The 22,401-nt window shown below is 40.9% G+C and overlaps 2 protein-coding genes across 2 annotated transcripts in view; one reads left to right on the forward strand and one right to left on the reverse strand.

The window, feature by feature from the left end:
- The window catches only part of LOC145404621 (uncharacterized), a 63,220-nt gene extending 56,455 nt beyond the window's left edge, over positions 1–6,765 (forward strand). Inside the window, exon 5 of the mRNA XM_080276146.1 lies at positions 6,655–6,765. Coding sequence (XP_080132272.1) covers positions 6,655–6,696 — 42 coding nt within the window. The 3' untranslated portion in view covers positions 6,697–6,765. The remainder of the gene's footprint in view (positions 1–6,654) is intronic.
- LOC145404710 (multiple PDZ domain protein-like) overlaps positions 1–22,401 on the reverse strand; it is a 1,044,659-nt gene that overhangs the window by 594,606 nt on the left and 427,652 nt on the right. Inside the window, exons 16-18 of the mRNA XM_080276264.1 lie at positions 17,697–17,864; positions 11,619–11,858; positions 8,916–9,146 (exon numbers count right to left, since the gene is read on the reverse strand). Of these exons, the coding sequence (XP_080132390.1) occupies positions 8,916–9,146; positions 11,619–11,858; positions 17,697–17,864 (639 nt within the window). The remainder of the gene's footprint in view (positions 1–8,915; positions 9,147–11,618; positions 11,859–17,696; positions 17,865–22,401) is intronic.

Genomic DNA, 22,401 nt, shown 5'->3' on the forward strand with positions numbered 1-22,401 from the left:
AGGAGGAACGGGGAGGAAGGGACAAGGAGGGGAAGAGAGAGGGGAAGGGAGAGACGGGAAGAGGGAAGGAGAGACGGGGAGGGGAATTGATAATCGGGGAGAGAGAGAGAGAGAGAGAGAGAGAATCATTACTTTAACAGATGACATTTTGCTGGATAAATCTGTCACTCACCCACCCCAAGCCATCTCCAGCATCACAGTTAAAAAAAAATAAAAAATAATAATAACCAGAATTCAGAAACTGCTGAATCAACACTGAAAGAACTCCATATTCCAGATAAAAATACTTTTATCACTGCAGACCTAATATTAAGGGACTTTTGGTATGACTCAAAACGTTTTACGGATTTTGACCCGTGACCTTAAGATCAAGGTCATTCATACTAAGCAGATCATATTCATTCACGACGCACTACATATCCACCGATTTCTGTTAAAATCGGTCAAATACTTTCAGATTTAGCACTTTCTGGCGTGACGCAGCCATTTTGATTTTCCTCAATATATCAAAAGTATTTGTTGAATCTCAATATAAGTACCCTGGTGCACTAGTATATGTTGACGACTACATATTGGAGCATTTGCAAAGGAATCGTGTCAGTAGTTTTTCTGCGCCAAAAAAAAAAAAAAAAAAAAAAAAAAAAAGAAGGCACCAATGTTAGGGGAGGTAAAAATGTGCCAAAGGAAGCCCGACACCAAGATACATCACTCCTGAAAATTTCAAAACGCTATCTCGAATGGTTTCAGAATGCCAGCTTTCTAGATCTTCCCCCTCCCCCAAAAAAAAAAATAGTCTACAATATCAGTAAGACCTCCACACACTGGGGAATTCTAAAAAAAAAAAAAAAAAAAAATCAGAATATATCATCGAACAAAAAGAGGTCAGAAGATATTGCATTAGCTCCTTCATTCAAATGTCACCTAAATGGAGGAAAATAGTTTGGCTAGTCAGAGTAAAAAAAAAAAAAGAAAAAAGAAAACGAAAATAAAAGACGGTCTGTGGTTAGTGGAGCTTACCTTTCCAGCACGATGAATTTTATCCTATTCTGTCAAACTCCAGAAAACAATATGAAACTTGGAAGAGATCTCACTAACTCACCCACTGAAAAAGGTAAAAAAAGGAAAAATTTCAATGTATGAGAAACAATGAAGGGAAAACAGGGAAAAACTTCAACGTACAGAAAAAATGATAAGAGGGAAAACAGGGAAAACTTCTATGTAAAGAGAATGATGAAAGGAAAAAAGGTAAAAACTTGTGTAAAGGATATGATGGGAGAAAAAGGGAAAAAAATATATGTAAAGAAAAAGATGAGGGGGATAACAAAAAATATACTGAGATACAGGTGGAAGAAAAAGCTGTAAAAAAAAAAAATAGCGAGACAAGAGGTTAAAACAGATACCCACACACCATTAAATTTCTAAAGCAAATGAGAAAGACACATGCAAAATGGGGAAAACAAAAACTTCTTGCAAAACCATAGCATTACGTCTCTGAAGCAGGAAGAAATACAGTACATACAATAATAAAATATCTAGCGAACAATAAAGCCACACCAAGATATAAATTAAAGCAGAAAAGAGTCTGTTGAGGAGGAAGAGGGGGTGTTAAGAGATGGGGTGAAAGAGGGAAGGGTGAAAAGATGAGACGTGGGAGGGAGAGAGGGATGAAGCGATGTGGGGAGGGATGGGTGAAGAAATGGGATGAGGGAGGGAAGGGGTAGAGGAAGGGTGGAGAGATGGGAGAAAGAGGTGGAGGAATGGATGGGGAGATGGGGAGGAGACGAGAGGGAGAGGGGGTGGAAGCGTGTTGTGTTGTGTTGTTGGTTGTGTTGTTTGAAACTGCCCTGCTGGCTTGTTCGCTCCATTTAACTTGAGTATTGTGAGGGGCAGAGGACGGGGAAGCAGCAGACACACAGACAGAGGGAGTAGCAGAGAAGGAACAGGAGTGGAAGAATGAAAGAGAGGGAGTAGCAGAAGAAGAGGGAAGGTGGGGGAGTGGGAGAGAGAGAGAGAGAGGAAGAGAGAGAGGGCATGAGAAAGTGGCTGAGGAAGAAGGAAGGAGAGGGAGTGGAAAGGGTTGAGGGAGTGGCAGAAGGAGGGGAAGGGGAGGGCGTGGAAGGAGGACAGGGATGGAGTGACAAAGAAAGTGACAGAAGGTGAGGGGGAGGGAGAGAAGAGTAGCAGGGGAATGGTGAATGACAGGGAAAAGAGAGCGGGAAAGGGAGTTGCAGAGACGTGAAGTGGGAAGAGAGGGATAATAAGAGAGGGAGGAGGGGTGGAGGAGGAAGATGGAGTGGGAATGAACAGGAAATGGATTAAAAAAAAAAGGTTATAAAAATGAAAAGAGACAGAAGTATCTGAAAAAAAAGTAAAAAATGAAAAAGCACTGTGATAGAAATGGGTTAAGACAAGGAAAACTCAGTACAACACCTTAGTAATGAAGGGGTTAATGAAGGCTATATCAAACCCCTCCAGAAAAATCCCCCTTAAACGAAATCGGCTGAAGGTAACACGAATAAAAGTAGGTGTTAAATCCCCCACCCCACCCACGGTTTTCGCTTTTCTTTTTTTGACATTCTTCCCTATTCTTTTATTATCTTTTTCTGGGTCTCTTCCTCCTCACCAACACTATCATAGTCCTTTATCCTCCCCCCCCCCATCTCTCTCTCTCTCTCTCTACCTTCCACAACAGTCGACACCACTCCACTTCCCAGTTCCTACCTCCTATCACATTCCACACCACTCCACTCCACTTCAGCATGTTTGTTTCCCTTCACATTCCACACTACACTCCACTTTTGCAAATAAATCTCCCTTACTTCATCCCTCCCTCCATATTCTCCCTCACCGCTCCACCTCCACATTCTCCTTCACCAATCCACATTCTTCTAGCCTTAAATTCCTCAACCAGGCAAGAATCAAGATCAAAGTCCTCAATACAGGTCTACAAAGAGCAAACGAATTACAAGACGAGAGAGAAAAATGCTACCCCCACTAATAAACATGCAAATTACTCTCACTACATCCCTGCCTAAAAATAAATAAACCTGGGGAAACAGACATATTAATATCTACCAATTCCTCAAAAAAATTGTGGAGAGAATAATACAGACATGGGCAAAACACTATCAGAAAGTACGGTCACGATGCTTTTACTTTCTAGGACATTTCCCTAGTCTCTCTCTCTCTCTCTCTCTCTCTCTCTGTATACATCATCAGACTGGGTGGGTTATTCACGCTAGTGTGTTATAAAATGTTTGTTAGCTAGGCCTATATGAGTTTAGATATAAGTAAGTACTCTTCACCCCGGTTAATTTATATAACCATTACCAAAACCGATCCCAGGGTCAAAAGTAATACCCCATACGAAATACTTTAACATGAACTATGGAATGCTGATTGATAAGAAATATATGAAAATTTTTTACCATGATAAGAGAGAATCTGATAAAATTATGAAAATCCTTTGCATAAGAATAAAGCAGCCTAATAAAAGCTACAATGAAAATCCTTACTAATGACACAACACAAATCTGCTAAAAAATATCCAAAATGAAGAGACATATTACACTGCAAATCTGTTTTTCCAAATTATCTGTGCATTTTCTCCTTTACACAAACTAGATTCTCCCTCAAAATGGAAAATTATGAATACTTCCCTCTCCCACAAAGCCTGCTAAATGGGTGTACCAATGAAATTTATGGTTGTATGCTTAAACCTTAAATCGCAAAGTGGAGTGCAAAACTCAAAGTTTTTATGGTTGTTTACGGAATACCTGTGATTATTATGAATGGCCAGCCTGCATCCCACATTATAGAATGCAATCAGCAGCCATAAAGGAAGGCCAAATACATTCCATCACTGTCTAGTACTGTACTTCAAAAATCGTTGTCAAAGTTTTGAAGTCTGCATCCCACTCTCAATTTCAAGTTTAAACATATGGCTGTTTGAGTTAGATCAACAAATTAATAGTTTTACCCCTTTTTTAAGCGTGGGAAGAAACTGGTGAATGATGAGGAAATGGATATGTGATAGGGAGTGGGCAAGAAATGGGGATAAGGGAAAGGAGTCTATGGTGTGTAGAAATGAGGGTGTGGTACAGTCTAAGATGTGGACAGGAAATGAGGATATGATATGACAGTCTGGGGTGTGTAGAAAAAATTAGGGGTATGGCAGGAGTCTAAAGAGATGGGGAGGAAATGGGGAAATGGTATGACAGGCTAGGGTGTGAAGAAGAAATAGGGGTATGATATAGTTCAGGGTGTGGTGGGGATGGTTACAGTGTGGAAGGGAAAATAATGGTATGGGTAGGGAAATCAGAGTGTGGTGGAGATGCAGAGATGTGGTGAGAAACTGGAGTTAGGTGTGGACTGGAGTGTGGTGGGGAAATTGTGTTGTGCTGGGGAAACTGTGTGGTGGGGAAATTGTGGTATGGTCAGGAAACTGGAGTGTGACAGGGAAACTGGAGAAAGGTGAGAAAACTGGAGTGTGGTAGGAAAACTGAAATAAAACAGGAAAGTGGAAGAGAAGATGAGTTTGTAGGGAGGGGAACAGTACGAGACAGGTGCCTTATGTGATGATCTTACTCCATCCACTTCAACTTGGCCTAATATTGCCATGATTCCATCCTCAATGTTGAGCTGCAGTAAAATTAACACATTACAGTGCTAGTAAACAAAAAATTATTAAGGGCAGGATATTAATTTATAGCACTGTCTTATTCTGCCACTGATCTCTGGGGAAATACATACAAATGGATGCAAAGCCTTAGCCAAGTTAAGGTGATCAAGCTATAACAAGAGACAGAGTGGAGACTAGTGATATAATGAAACAATGATATGGCACATCTTTCAATTCTTAAAAAAAAAAAAAAAAAGTTACGAACACGTTGCTTTTTCTTCCTAAAACAATGGGAAACATACAGTATTTTTCATTTCATTCTATACGACTGGAATATATTCATACAGGTACGTGAAATTTCATCTTTAACTTGCCTCAGCCTATGATATCTAAAGAGTGCCACAGCAACAATAATTTTCACCTCTGACCAATACTGCCACATCACAGCCAAGCCATTTTCCCCTGAAACAGTTATTGGTGTTCAGGGTAACTTATATACTGTAATGTATCCTGTAGTGATACAGTACTTTTTTCTGCACTTCATATTGCACAGTCAGACTTCCTCTTGCACAAAATTTGCAAGAACATGGTAAACCAATTCATTCTGAACTTTTTTTTTTAAAGCAATTTCTTCAGTTTTTTAAATCTATTTTTATTTATTTATTTATTTTTTACTCATGCAGAATGATTGCTATAGGCCATTATGTATATGATATTCAAAGCTGGAGGAGAGAATTACTGAGTCTACCATGTACCTCTTGTATATCAGTGTGTGTGCTAAATGCTGTAATGTTACCAGAATGTTCAAAATATGCTCTATGAATGTTTGTATGGCAATGCTAGTGGGTGCAAGCATTTGAGGTAGATAAGTGTTGAAAGTATTTGTACATTAGAAATACAGCAGACCCTCATGGTTTAAACTGAATGGTATGCAATGAATTGCTTACATGATGACTCAATAGTCAGGACCTTTTTCTATATTCGATAACATTTTCACTCATGCCATCGCTGCGATACAGTACAAAGCCTCACTGGTCAATGTACAATTGTTATTTTTGTTATACAACAATGAACAAACATGCTTACAGTCATCTTTTTGTTCTAAGAAGGCCTTTGAAGTCACTCACTATTGGATATATTAGTGTCGGTGATGGAACAGCAGTGTGGTGTTGGCATTCAAGCAGCAAGTGAAATGCAGTGAAGTGAAATAACTACCAGTTTAGGTTAGTTGTAAAGTTATTTTCTGACTGTGTTGGGTGGATCACCCTTGGCCAAAAACGTATCCCAACTGAACCCAAGTAATACAGTAACTGACTCAAAATTCCATAATCATTGTGTGATGGATATTTTCAAACACCTCCTCATAAATAACAAGAGTGTGCTGTATAGCTTACAAGATCTGGTTCACAGTGAATTTTCTGCATGTCATTAACCCTTTGGCTGCAATTTACCTGCTTTACATTTTTCTTTGGTTAAAATCTGAGGGATTAACTATGCTCAAGCAAATGCATGTTCCAAAAACATCTGTAACTATTGCAATTATCAGTTTGGTTACAGAAAAAGAAGCCTGAATTTCATTTTAGCTTATAAAGGCCCATTTCATTCCGTTCACAGAAACACTGCGGACAAAGGGCTTAGGCTTGATTTGCAAAGTTCTGGTTTGCACAGTTTTTCTTGGTCCCAAAAATCACACACAATGAAATCCAACTGAACTGCAAAACCCTTATTAACAATATAGCTGGATTAGGAATTTACTGCACAATACTGCAGGCAGTTAATATCATTACTGAAGCAATACTCAGATATGATCCCTCATAAAGGTTTTCATCCATCCATCAATCATCTAATCCAGTGTTGCCCCATGAGGAGCGTAGCAGCCCGAGGCTAGAGCAAGTTGGTCCTGACATTTAAGATAAGGTCTTATGAATAATTATACAGTATACACCACGACACTGACCACAGTTGGAGCATTTTAACTTTACAGGAATTAATGGGAAAACCTGCTGCAATTTAAAAAACGTATTTATTTCCAGGTGTGGCTGTTGATGGAATGCCTGCTCATCATGAATGACTGATACCATTCTAAGTTAGCCCAACTGGAGAAGTTATGATTTCCAGTCCTTCGGAAAATAAATTAAAAATAAACAAACAAAAGATCATAAAACTATGTACAGTACTATATAAAAAATACTTTCATCTTTATGTTTTTTCTCTCCCCTGTCTTAATTCATGTACTTATCTTAATTCATGTACTGGTAATATGAAAGACACATTTCATTACTACTGTGAAGATGTTGGTGCAGGAATGATTTTTTTTCTTTTCTCTTTTTTTTTTTTTTAGGGATGTGAATGTGATTGAAAAAAAAATGTATCATACAAATTTATTATTCAACAGTATAATGTCAAAGCAACAGTTTCATACATAGGAGATGGCCATGAGTCACTTAAGCATAGCTATTCTTTTGATAAAATAATTTATGATGTAAAACAATGTTTAAAAATGCTTGCCTTAAAATTTTCATGTGTACAAAACAGTGACAACACACACAAACAACGCTGACTCAGATCTTTTTTCTGTGTTTGTACAGAAAATTATTTACGCAAGGTAAGTCTCTTCAGTTTGATGAAAAATTATTCACAGAATGCATTGTAATACGTAATACAAATTCAAAAAAATAGATAAAATCAAACTTACCTTATGATTCAAATCATGCATTTTACAGTATCAAAATACTTTCTACAAATTATCTACATAGAATCTCAAATAGAAATACTTACAGTTCAAATGTGAATCCACTAAAACAGCTACACATAACAGAATACAAGATACAAATAATGATTTTCAGTTACTACCAGAAGTAAAGAAGAGAGAACATTTTATATTCATTCAAAAATATATATTAAAAAGAGGAACATTTCAGTTAACAGTACCCTATCTGACGGTGAAGGGACTCAGTGCACATAGTTTAAGATGCGTAAGACTTCGTTCAATCACAATCTTACCCACATACAATCTGTATCAAGTTGGTAATACCGTCTATTGCACTTATCCACTGAAGAACATTTATGTACCTCCAGAAGCAGATAAAGGTCAAACATAGAACTACATGGGTTAAATAAAATGTAATAAAATGTCACTGTTACCGTACTAGACCTAAAACATACTCCACATACAGCCAAATGCAGTTCGTACAAAAGGCAATCACCATGGCAGTTCCCACCAGTTAGATAATACTCTTATGTCAACCTTTCCTCACTAAACATAAAGAAGTGTAGCAAGGGGACTAAGCTTTAATAACCAGACCATAGTAGGAATAATCCTCACTTGGCTGCCTACCCAGTACGCACGATACTTTGGGGCAACAGTTAATCAGTATTATCCTATCATTGCAGAGTAAATAATCTTACAATGACAGATGTAACTGGGCATTGAGCAAAGTGGTCCCTGATACAGCAAAGGGAACAAGCAAGGAATTTCTTGATTTTATACCTCATATACAAAGACAGTGGAAGAACTAAAACATAACTATAAAACCAGGGTGCCATCACAGACTGACTCCATGTATTAGCAGTCAAGTCCATCACTGCATGACTGACTGAATTATCTATCACAGTGCTCATACCCAACAAACTGTGTGCACCAAAGCTGATTATTATATCTTCTGGCAATATCCAAAAAAGGTAAGTAACCCATAAAACCAGCATTACATTACTGTTACTCTGGCAACCCTGGATGTAGAAAGACAATGGACAACAGTATTTTTCAGTGACAACCTATCTGAAGACAAAACATACCTTAACTGTCAACCTAGTAGCAACCACGGCAAAGCAACAGTGACAAGCAATAGGGATAAATATGAACCATTCCCAAGATACCCAAAAATATTATAAATCACCACGTAAATCATGAAGAAAAGTGGTGTTCATACCAAAGCACAATGAACCAAATCTAGAGAACCTAATTCTGAGTTAGTCCTTGTTGTTTGGGGTTTGTACGCACAGATTTTGATTGCTTTCATTGTTCATGCTTGAAGCGCAACACCATCCAGCAACACACAGCAAACACTGTTTCTGAACCATAATCACAGTGATAATGAGGGAGAAATACAACTAAAAAGGAATGGCAGTAAGCAGACATGTTGATCTCCCAAGTGTCAAGGAGTAACTCAGTTCAGAAACTCTCAGACTTGACAAGTGGGGACACCGACAAAAGCCCCCCCTCACCCCCTTCATCATCATCATCCTGCTCCCCCTCCTCCCCTCCGTTCTGGCCCCGCCCCCCATCACAACTCACCTGGCCAGTGGACTCGAGGACGCTGATTGGTTTAGCCACAGCGATGGATACAGTGCCACGGGGTGCCCCTTTAAGTGCTGCCACTGCTTGATCTAAAGTGGCATTCTCCAGGTTGGTGCCATTGACTGCCACTAGTCTGTCTCCAGGTATAAGGCGTCCATCCTTCTCTGCCACACCACCCGGTACCAATGATCGGATTACAATGACGGTCTCCTGTGGATTCAGCGGATCCTGGGGTGGAGGCAAAAAGAAGGAAGCATTATCGCCAAATTCCACATTTCACTTCCCAGCACTGTTAGCCCCTTCAATCACAGGATGTCATTTACCATTTACTGTATTCTTTCTTATCTCCACACTAATTTGATCATGAAAGATTTTTTTTTTGTTCAACTGGAAGAGTAACCTATAGCCTTCATTTACCTTTACAATATATGTAATCTTTCTAATGCTGAGTAAAATCTGACAGTATTTGCTTGGGAGAAAGTATTTCAAACTGGATGAGTAAGACACAGCCTTCGTTAACCTTTCCAGTACATGAAGTTTTTCAAAAGCTGGATAAAATTAGATGGATGCAGTAAGAATGAACTAACCTTAGCTAACACAAAGCACATCATCCTAGTCAAGGAGCATGAAATTTACCAAAGTACTACTGACACTTAAATTCTTACTACACACTGCAAATACAAATTAAATGAGAAAGCACTAAGAGAGTGCATACCTTTGCCAATGCCTACAACAATAAAAATTTACTGCTATAATTCCTCTTTCATATCAGTCAATACTTTTAGTCTCACAGAGTCAATCAATCAATTCTACAGTCTTAATTTGCCCTATTACTGAATCTCACAGATTACATACCTTCACCAATGATTACCGGTATTTATTCATGCATCCGGATTTAAATCCACGTCAAAATCTAATCAATTATTCCTTGACCCACTGCCCACCTATTCATCAGACTTACTGAAATCCAATAGTAACTTTCAGAGATATCTGGTACACAAACAGACAGGACAGACTGACATACAGAGATATAAAGAATCAATTCAACCCATTCCACTCATTGTCCACCGGTGGAAATGGAACAAGTGGTTGTTTTATGTCTACGACGAAGTTTAGGTCACATAAAAGTTGAATACAGTCTGTTAGTTCTCAGGAGACTGCCCCCATTCCACTTTTATCATTTCTTCAATGTCATCATGCCTTAGGGATCCTGGAGTGTGGCATGGTCCAACATCAGGTAGCCAATGGAATAGGCTGTCATCATTCAATGATTGTCAGGATCATCCAGATGATGATCAACTGTGCCCTGGAAGAGTACATGTCACAATGGAAAGACAAGATCATCACATCCAGATGCTGCATCTCTGAGAAATTCCAGTCGGCAGCATAAGCAGCATGCAAGACTCTTGGTCAACATAATCATCAGATAAGCTGGTCTACTGTACAGCAGTGACTGTGGTCATTTGGCCTAACCGTGCACAGCTCCATGAGGCTTGTGGATCTTTCAATCACTCGTCGTTGGAACTGGCTACAGTAGGCTACAGTGATATGGCCAGCATGAACACTGGACCTGAAGACAATGGAATGTTATTCTCTTTACCAATGAATGTTGCTATTGTGGACCACTCTGACCAAAGTCTGGGTGTCTGGAGGCAACATAATGAATGTTACCGTATGCTCAAGGCTGTGTGAGACAGAGTAATCACTGGGATGGCCCAGTATCATGGCATGGGCAGGGATTTATACCAACTACAAAACACTTTGTGATCACTGACGGCAACCCCACGGCTCATGATACACTGACAAAGTTCTCAGGCCCCATGTTGCCACAGAGTTACAACAAGATAACAGTTGTCCACATGCTGCTCGTCACAAATGAGTTTCTGCAGGCTGAAAATGTTAACATATTGCCATAGCCTGTCTTCTCACCTAATTTAAACCCAACTGAACATGTATGGGACTATTTTAAGAGGCACGTATCATCACGTAACCCCAAACCACACTTGGTTTAGCTCCCATTCCAGAGAAAACATCACCTGTACTTCAGCTTTTAGACCACCTCAGTGAGGAGATTCCTTACGAGGAAGCATGGCTCAAGTTCACCTATGATATGATATGAAGGGCAAAGAAAAGGGGTAGGTAGAGAAGACAAAAATTATACCTGTCTTCTGAACAGCACCTTCAAGAGCCACTCTGAAGATACATTTTCCTGCGACTATAGGCTATCTACACAAAGCATGCAATATATCCAATGAATACAAAACCATCCCAAAATATACATTACAGATGCAATACCTGGTACCACAACTTTTCCTTTGCCAGGTCCATATCTCTACCAAGTAGCCAAAAGTTTCCTTAACAAATACAGTCATCCTAATTAAAGTAAGACCCTTTTATTCAGACCTTTATGATGTTCATATTCCAAAACAAAACAAAACTGCTGCAGTGTTGAGGCTCAATGGCATTAAGTGTGCTTCTAATTTTGACTTTTGAGCCTACTTTCCTCTGGCTCTCATACTAAACATGGCTTTAGAATATACAACACTATGCATTGCAACACTCTGCACTGTAATTTATGCATAAATATTGAAGACACAAGATATAATTTTGAAGATGGCAAGTTAATAATAACTAAATACTTGAACACTGGAGGTTAGAACATAAGGGACCTACAATACACATTATCTTCAATATACCCACCTGATAATCTAGTATGGAGAATCCCAGCCCTCGGTCTCCTTTAGTAAGCTCAATAACTTGACATTCGGAGCTCCACATAGCAAGGCCTGTGAGAGGCTCAAGACTGCGACTCTTCATGCGAGAGAGAGCTGCATCAGGGGTGGCAGCGGCAGATGATGAGGCTAGTGAACCATCAGACTTGGCCTTAACTAGACGTTCTGATCCTGGTAGCAGGTTCTGAAGTGATCCACCCAGAATGTTCTGAAATAAAGAAAGATAAGGAATGAGAGGGAACAATATCCATTGTATTCTCTGCATGAAGTAGCATGAACAGCTGCATTAACAGAAATACTTTACCACCACTATTTAGGGAGGAGAAAGGAAAATTCTAAAATAAAAAGCATCTCCTTTAGCTTCACAAAGACAGTACCTTTATGTTATGAGCTTTTTTCATTGAGACATGGTCCCAACTCTGAATGGCAAACAAGCTTCTAAGAAGAGTGCTTGTAACTTTACACATGAGCTGTCCCTAGGAAGAATGTGAAAGCAGTCACACTCACTGAATGCAAGCAAATGCTTTTAAATTTGAGGGAAACAGATAATCACTTGAAAACTTGAACTAAATATTTAGCCCTCATTTCATTGTACCTTTCTTAAATTTAATTATGTCAAGCACTAAGACAATGTATTACCACATCTGTCCAATAAAAATAAAATAAATTACTTATGAGATAACACTGAACTTAACAGCTCAGTTAAAAACTGAGGACATCATCACCACAATCATCCTGATCTCTTTTTCCCACCTAAGGATGGGATGAGCCAGGGTACAGAAAGCAAGGAAAGAGAAAGCATAAATGAGGGAAAACTATTTACATTGTGCCCAGTGCTTTGAAAGCAAATGTTGATAGGAGTAAAGTGATGGGCGTGTGAGAAAAGATGATTCTCAGTGTAATATGCTGGTGAATGGAGAGTTTAAGCTGTTGCTGCTGTAGCTTAACTCAGGTCTGTCTGGCAGAGAAGACCCATCAACCACAAGTAAGAAACTGCTTCTGTGGAACTGTCCTACAGGTACCATACATTATAGTACAGCACAGTACATATACCATATTGGGATCCACTGCCAACTTGTAGTACGCAGCATCTCACCAAGATTAGACTGAGGGCCTTTCTATGGCAAGGTGCAGGAAAATATGAGGAAGTTTGGTTCCCAAGTGGATGCTGCAGCTGCTACTCCTGGGAGGCACAGTGTTATCATGAGTAAACTCATCAGCTTAAGTACCTAGGTGCAGTGGTAAAGAGGAGAGGTAAATGTGCAGAGGAACTGAAAAGTAGGGAGGCACAAAGAAGTAAGTGGAAGTAAGTGGCTGACCAGTGACAGCAGCCCTGCTATAAAACAGAGGCCTGAGTGTGGAGGCTGAACGAGGACAACACAAATGAATATTCGTGCCCACATTAACATATGGGTGTAAGGCTGGTGTGCTATGAGAACAACAAGTCAGGAGTTAAAGCTGTGAAAATGCAATTACTGACGAATGTGTGTAAAGTGCACTGAAAGGGTAGGGTAAGAAATAAAGTGATTCATGAAAGAGGTGGAAGAAGGAAGACTGTGGAGAAAAAAGTTGGAGAGTGTGCACTTTAGATGTATGATCATATGAAGAGAATTGATGCACCTAGTAAACAGAGAGGTGAAAAGAACATACAGTATGTAAGTGAGTCTGAAGATGGAAGGAGGTGTGGTAGACCATGAAGTAAGCCGACAGATGTGGTAAATTAGTGTGAGTGCAAAAGTGAGATATGGAGGCTCAAATAGCTAGGGAACTGACAGTAGGTGGGGCTGGTTGGATAAGTTTTGCAGAGGCAAAGATCTGACACTCAATTTTCAACTTGACAGTCATAAGAATGACTAACTGACAGATAATAAGAGGCACATATGTGCAGATGGTTATACCAGTGAGGTGGATTTAGGATTATGGGACTTGAATGAATGTATGAGTGTATGGCTGATCTAATTTATTAGGTAAGCTGTTCATTAGTTCTCACTCTACCATGTTTTTCTCTATTCTTGCTTTCTGACCCTTACTGCTGCCCATCCTTAGGTAGGAGAAGAAGTGAGGATGATGTTAATGATGAATGAATGAAAAAAATAGATGAATATCAGCCTAAAAAATAAATGCTGACTTGGAAAATCATTGGAATGATATTAAAATAAAGTTGTTCTTCACAGGACATAACCGTAAAGGAAGTGGCAGAACTGGGAATCTCAATACTCCAGGAAAAGCAATACTGTACTCCTGAGATTACAGTGGTATGATAATCACTATTTTGGTCATACTAGCGCATTCCCAATTATTCCTCGGAACACTTCAAGGTAAATAGATTAATGAGAGTGAAGACAGCATCAATGGGCAACTGAAGCCAGTGGTACATCGGGGATTCAACATTTAAGACTATGAACCAATTCAGTAGGATGTCCTACCCTTCACATCTTACAGAGCTACTCAGCAAATTATTACTTGCTTCGTATTTGTACAATTAATAAACAATGCTACAAACATAAAGTTCCATAATGTTTTTCAACTCCAAAGAAGTAGTTTTGATGCATTGCTACCTTCAAGTGTCTCTACACTGAGTGACACATTAAACTGTTTTCCACAATCCAGGACACCTACACTAATCCACCACTCACTGCCATCCCACTACCACCTCCCTACATGTCCATGTCTTTTCACTCACCCCACCTCACCCCACTTTTTTTTTTTTTTTTCCCTCAATTCCTTTCCCCATCACAGTGAATACCTATAAGAAATTTGGGACTTACAACTTCCCATCATCAATGCAACCTTTCATACAATGCCTATTGTCATCCACTCCACCCCACCACCCACTGCCAGTTCAACTCATCATAATTACAGCTTCTCATGTATGTACTTTATCTTCTTTTTGCTGCCTCAACTGACCTATGACTTACACTTTACCAACATAAGTACCGTACAACATCCATCATTACTGGGTGTATTTCCCCCTGCATGCCACAACACACACCATCATAGCACATCTTACCTTCTCCTCCCCATCCATCCGACCCATTTCTGCTCTGACGTGGTGATTACCATAAAAACTATTCTTAACTACTGACTAATCTTCAGTTCTCATATTCACAGTTTATACTTCCCCCATCATACCCTACTACAATACTCAGTATCATTTGACCATTTGAGCCCGTTCCACCCACTCTTCTCCACCCACCCCTACCAGACTTCAAAGACCTGTATCAACTCTTAAAAAAACACCACTGACAGGGATGAATTTAGGCAGAGGCCTTCATCAGCATGACCTAAAGTTATATGTACTGACATGAACTGATTGGATAGATATTACAGGATCTCTATCTTACTATCTATCTATTACCAGACGTCTTAATCCCATAAGGGGTGGCCACAAACAAAGCACCTACACGTCTCCCTGTCCCCCGCCAGTTCACTGCCCTGTTCCCAGCTCATACCCCCCTCTCCCATATACTTCTCCAATCCATACCTCCATCTCATCCTTGGCCTCCCCCTCCCTCTACCCCCCTCCACCTCACTCACATACACTCTCCTCATCAGTCTCTCACTCTCCATCCTCTCCACATGGCCAGACCACCTCAATGTGCTTCTCCTAATGCTTCCTATCACATCCACATCCACACCACAATGCTCCTTCACATCCTCATTTGTCAGACTGTCTCTCCATGTGACTCCACATGCTCCTCTCAAATAACTCATTTCCACTGCTCTCACTCTTGACTTCTGTCCCTCCAACAAGGTCCAAACTTCACTTCCATACATTAGAGTTGGTATTACAATACTGTCAAGTAGTAACTTTTTCACTTCCATGCTCACTTCCCTGTTTCTTATCACTGCTTTCAAGGAACCAGCAACCTTTCTTCCTTGTTGTACCTTTTCAAGCACTTCCTTCTATCCTTATTCATCACACTACCCAAGTACTTAAACACACTCACGTTTTCCATTTCCTCCTCATCCAAGCTCGCTGTACATTCACTGCCTTCATTTCTCTCGAAGACCATAATTTTATTCTTCCCTACATTCACCTTTAGATTCAGTTTCTTACTCTCCCAAACTCATCCACCAAGCCTTGCAGCTCCCTTTCATCTTGACTTAACAACACAGCATGATTTGCAAACAACAGTACAGGGAGATTCCAAACACAGCCCTCTCTCATTTGGGCCACTCCAACATCCACTGCCCTGCCTTGTATCTCATTTGTAACCCCATCCATATACAGATTGAACAACCATGGAGACATGACACATCCCTGGTTCAATCCAACCTTCAAATGGAAAAATTCACTCAGTTCACTATCCACATGCACTGCAGCCTTATCACCCTCATACATACTCTTCACAGCATTCAACAACTTCCCATCTACTCCATATATTCTTAATACTTTCCACAATCCTTGTCTATCCACCCCGTCATATGCTTTCTCCAAATCCATGAAGGCCTCATACAACTTCTTCCCCTTCTCTAAAAACTTTTCCACGAAAGATCCAAGAATGAATATCTGATCTACACAACCTCTTCCCTTCCTAAAACCTCCCTGTTCTTCTCCAACTAGTTCCTCTGTTTTTTTCCCTAACTCTGTCAGTAAGTATCCAACCATATACTTTTCCTATTACACTAAGATCCTGGATGCCAAAAGAAAATGCTAAAACCAGTTAACATTACTACCTTCAGCCTGAGTATGTAATTTATACATCATTCTTGTTACTATCATTTTCGTTTTCATTTTTGAAGACTACAACATGCTTGCATGTGTCGGTCTTGGTCATCTAAAGGCAGCTCTCCATGCTGCCTGATCTCTGGCAGCTTCCCTACTTAGTCCCTAACCCTGAGGTCACACTCAATGACCTCGTCCCAGGTCATTTTCAGTCTACCTCTCACTACCCTACCCCCAACATTAACACTTCTCACTTTCTGCACCTAATTATCATTCCCCATCCTCTCCACATGCCCAAAATATCACGATCTACCTCTCCTCATCATAACACCAAAACACTCCAGTCCCATTCTATCTCTCTACTCTTCCATCGTAAACCTAGCCCCACAAGGCCTTGCACTTAAGGGCGCACTGCACATCCACCTAATCATTGCCATTTCTGTACATTTGTGCCTGTGAATATTCTCCTCCTTTTCTACCCAAGTCACACTACCATACAACAATACACTCCAAACACATGCTGTATACAAAGATCCCTTTGCATGAAGGGAGAGCACTTTCAATGTCAGGAGAGGCAACAGCTCCCTGAACTTCTTCCAACCACTCCTCACTCTAGCCACATAACTTCCTCCTGCCCCACCTCCAGCACATAACATGTCTCCCAAATAACAAAACCCTTCCACACACTCAAGAGACTAACCAGCAAGTTCAATCCTTTCACATCTGACAATAACCACACGCTTTCCTCGACACACCACACACAAGAAATCAAAATTATCACGCAGTCTACCTCTAATACTACCACATCTCTTAAGCACCCACTTATCACAAATACTGCACAAGATGGAATTACTTCCCATGCCCTTGTGACAAATCGCACATGGCCACTCTCCCTCTTCTTTGACAGTACCACCCCCAGCTCTAGATACTATCACTTTTGTTTTCTCTGCATTTACTCTTAAGCCCGTGCACCCCATACCCTCTCTCCACTTCCTAAATCTTTCCTCTGTCTCCCTTTCATTCTCCGCAACCAACACCAAATCATCAGCATACAACATTCTTGTTACTATAAGACAATTTTATTCAGCTTAAGAGACCACCAGAAGAATGATGGAGTTGATGGAGATTATGTTCAACCTCTCTAGTTCCAGTTTTTCCTAAGAAAAATGAAGTTGTTTGGAGCTGGTAAAGAACTAAATATAAATGACAAAATCATACTGGACAGGTCAGCGGGTTAATCAAGAAAGCTTTAAACTCATTCACCAGAAACTCTACCTCAGCTAAATAAAGTCTGGCCTAAGCCACAATAAAATCCCTGAGTGAAAAAAAATGTGAAAAGTGATGTCCATGTTGTGATGTACACCCTACTAAACTCACCCTGGCAGCGAATGTGTCTCGGTGAGCAGTGGGAGCATCAATGGGGTGAAGTGGTACAGGGGCACCCGGGGTACGTCTGCCACACACCAAACGCACATTCCGAGGAAGCTCCTTCAGGATACCTACAACCTCCACGTGGTTTAGTCCCAGAAGTTTTTGACCATTTACCTGCAGGAATGTTATATGTTAGAAAGCAGTTTTAGGAAATGGTGAATATTACAGATGCAATCAGGTGGTGGTGATTTCAGAATAATGATAAGGAAAATAATGACCAAACTGCACACATTTTATGCTAAACCTTTAAGCTGCATTGGTCAAACACACACTTACATTAAAAAAATCAATGAATTATATCCCTGAACTCCTGGCGGGGGAGAGAGGGAGGGGAAGGCCAAGGATGAGATGGAGGGATGGAGTGGAGAGGTATATGAGAGAGGGGGGTGTGAATTGGGAGCCGGGCTAGTGAAATAGCAGGGGAAGGGGTGACGTGGAGGCAATTTGTTTGTGGCCACCCCAAATAAGGGATTAAGGTGTCTGGCAGTAGACAGACAGATAGAATTCCTGAGCTAGTATCAGCAGCACTGATATAACATTTTTATAGACAGATTTTTCTCAAATGAAATTATACCCCATTGCAACAGTGCATTTACCCAACATTCTTCGTGATGAAACTTTTTCTCATACATCCATTTTTCATTTTTAAAATTATAGGAGAAAGTAATGTCATAATCCTCACTGTAAACCCATTTTCCACACTGATTTGGACTGGACTAATTCAGAGGATCATTCTTCTATCTTTTAAAGGATACGATGCAGAAAACAAGGTACTGTAGCTTCAACTACACTTTCCAAAATCATACACTACAGAAGACACGAGGTTGCTAACAACATACTGTACGCTGGGGAGTGGGGTCACCATAAGCTTACATCTCATTCCTCCCACTTTAATTTGCCTTTTAAAATCAATCAACCATGCTTCCTACTAAGAAATGTAAGTCCTAAAGTTGATCATAGCAGTGCTGCTGGTTGTCTGTGAGTGGGAGGCATAACAATGTCCATACCATTATTACCGTTACGTTTGTTTTGTTTTGTTTTTGAAGGCTCCAACATGCTTGCATGCGTCAGCCTTGGTCACCTAATGGCGGCTCTCCATGCTGCACGATCCATGCCAGCCTCCCTGTTCAGTTCCTTAACCCTGAGGTCATACTTAATGACCTCATCCGTCTTTCACGGTCTACCCCTCGCAACCCCACCCCCAATATTAACACTTCTCACTTTCTGCACCCAATTATCATCCCCCATCCTCTCCACATGCCCAAACCATCTCAATCTACCTCTTCTCATCACAACACCAATACACTCCAGTCCCATCCTACCTCTCAACTCTTACATTGTAAACTCAGCCTCCCCAGGCCTTGCACGCAGGGACACACTGCACATCCACCTAATCATTGTCATTGCTGTACGTTTAAGCCTGCGAATATCCTCATCCTTTACTGCCCAGGTCTCACAACCATACAGCATCCCACTCCTAACACATGCTGCATACAAAGACCCCTTAGCACATACGGAGAGTCCTCTCAATGTCAGGAGAGGCAACAGCTCCCTGAACTTCTTTCAACCACTTCTCACCCTAGCCACAGAGCTAGCTCCAGCCCCACCTCCAGCACATAACATGTCTCCCAAATAAGAAAACTTTTCCACACACTCAAGAGACTCACCAGGAAGTTCAATCCTTTCACACCTGACAATCTCCACCTGCTCTCCCCGACACACCGCACACATAAAATCAGCATTATGTCGCAGTCTACCTCTAATATCACTACATCTCTTGTGCACCCATTTATCACGAACACTGCACAAGATGGAATTACATCCCATGCCCTTGTGGCAAACTGCACACAGCCACTCTCCCTCTTCTTTGACTGTACCGCCACAAACCTTTGATATCGTCACTTTTGTTTTATCTGCATTTACCCTTAAGCCCTTGTGCCCCATACCATCTCTCCACTTCCTAAATCCTTCCTCCGCCTTCCTTTCATTCTCTGCAATCAACACCAAATCATCAGCATTCAACATCTCCCATGGGAGTCCGTTTCTGAAGTCACGTGAGAAGGATTCAAGTATCATGATACACAACATGGGGCAAAAAACTGACCCCTGATGCACATCAACATGCATGGAAAACTCATCATTCAAATCTCCATTCACTCTTACCAGGGTGCGAGCACCCACATACATGGCCATAACCACCCTAACCAGCCACTCCTCCAACCCAAGTTATCTCATTGCCCACTTCACCACCACTCTAGGGACTCTGTCAAAGGCCTTTTCCAAATCAACAAAAACAAAATACAGATCCCTCTTCTTCCCAATATATTTTTCCTGAAGCTGTTGAACAATGAAAAAAAAAAAAAAAATCTCAAGTGTAACAAACTGTACCGTACCCCAGTATGAAGACTGATTAGGGAATGAAAAGGAGATAGTAACTGAGAGGAATACCTGACTGCCAAGTACAAAGCTAGAGGGGAGGTATATAGGACAAAACCTGAGTGTCACAGACTCTTCCTGGATAACATAAATGGTGCTGAAAGGAAGACTGTGATATTTCAGGTGACTTAACAGATGATGAAAGAAAACATGGCTATCAGAGGTGAACAATGTGAAATGAATGATGATGGAATGGTAGTGGTGGACAGTGAGGATATTAAGGATGCTTGGAGACAGTTGAAGCAGTTGCTGGATGAGAATGACTAGAACAAGGAAGTCTGGAGACAGCAGATCCAGTGATTGGCCTTTGGTTGATATTGGTACTATATGCACAGAAATCAACAGAATGCAACTGGAGAAGGCTATGGGTGGTTCTGGACTGACTGCTGAGATGCTGAAGGGTTCTGGAGATGTAGGAGTGGGTTTAGTTACTGATTTAATGAATTTTGTTAGCTAGATATGAGTGTGTTGTTCCAGATAACAGGTTGAAGAGCATGACTGTATGTGTACAACGAGATGAGTGATGCCCAGGAGAGAGGAAATTATAGAGGCTTAAAATTTCTAGACCTGATAATGAAGGTAATGGACAGAGTCCTGCAAGGTAGGAGAAAAGAAAGAATGAATACTGGATGCAGTTTGGGTTTTTGCCTGGCAAAGGGACCACTGATGCATTAATCACTGTCCGACAGTTTCATAAAAATTACAGTAAATGGTAGGAAGGAAGGGAGAGTTGTCCTTTGCTTATACTCATCTGGAGAAGGCTTTTGGCAGTATCCTGCGAGGTATTAAATGACAATGAGAAAGCTTGGGACTGAGGAATGTTTGGTTAGAGTGGTTATGGTAATGTACAGGGGTGCTGGCACCCAGGTGAAAGTGAACAGAGGCTTAAGTGATGAACTTTCCATGAACACTGTTGTGCATCAGGGGTCAATTCTAAATCCCTTATGGAGCATGAAGCTCTCATGTGACTTAAAAACTGGGATCCCATGGAAGGTGTTGTATCCTGACTTCATGTTGATAGCAAAGAATGAGAGGGAAGTGGAGGAAAGATTTAGGGAGTGGAGACATGGAATGAGGTTCAAAGGCTTGAGAGTAAACACAAATAAGGGATGACATCTAGGGCACGTGGCAGTACTGTCACTGCAAATGGAATGTGGCCATCTGCAGTTTGTCACAAGGGTGTGGGAAATAACTTCATTTCGTGCTGTTTGTGATAGGTGAAAATGAAATGTATTTCCGATTCTGAAAAGGCAGTAAGTAAAGAAGAGCATACAAAAGAAGTGAATCAGGAAAGGATTAATCTTGCTGGAGTGCCTCTTGGGTGTACATGTGGAAGTTTTCTTCGCAGAACACGCGGTGTACTGGAGGCGGGATTGGAGCTGGCTTGGTAGCAAGGGTAAGGAGTAGCTGGAAGAACTTTAGGGAGTTGTTGTCTCTCCTGATACTGGAGGGACTCTCCCTTTGTGCTAAGTTGTTACTTGCAGCACATGTTAGGGGCATGATGCTGTACGGCAATGAGACGTGCAGCAAAGAGGAAGGATATTCATAGGCTCACACATACAGATATGAGGATGACCCGATGGTTGAGTATTGCATCCTTGAATGACAGACCCAGTGGAGTTAGGACTGCAAACGAGGAGTTGAGAGGAAGGATGGGGCCTGAATGTGTTAGTGACGTGAAGAGAAGGAGTAGACTGAGATTGTTTGGGCATGTGGAGAGGATGGAGGATGACAATTGGGTGCAGAGAGTAAGAGGTATGAATGGTGAGAGTAGAGCTGAGAGAAGTAGACCAAACAAAGACTCGGGACAAGGTCATACAGTGTGACTTCCAGGATATGAGACTGAACTGAGAGCATGGTAGAAACTAAGCAGCATGGACAGCTACCATTTGGTGACCAAGGCCAACACATGCAAGCATGCTGGAGTGTTGTGGCCTTTACTAACTAAACAAAATGAATGAATAAATATATGAAGACTGGCCTGATTAAGCCAAAATGGATGTGAAAGACCTAAATGGACCTGAACTTGCCTGAATGAACCTGAATGAATGCAAATGGGCCTGAATGGAGCTAAAATAATGGGTGGATTGCAATGACTGAACTTCATCCATCCTTCAAGCCTTCCTTTACTACCTCATCAAGAGTTTACGGGCCTGAGGCTAGGCTATTCACCATCATAAGAAGAAGAATTATAGTACTGAGCAATCTAACTTTT

The sequence above is a fragment of the Coenobita brevimanus genome, chromosome 7 (assembly GCF_032717465.1).
Source record: "Coenobita brevimanus isolate Jiangsu-jjx chromosome 7, ASM3271746v2, whole genome shotgun sequence".
Taxonomy (NCBI): domain Eukaryota; kingdom Metazoa; phylum Arthropoda; class Malacostraca; order Decapoda; family Coenobitidae; genus Coenobita; species Coenobita brevimanus.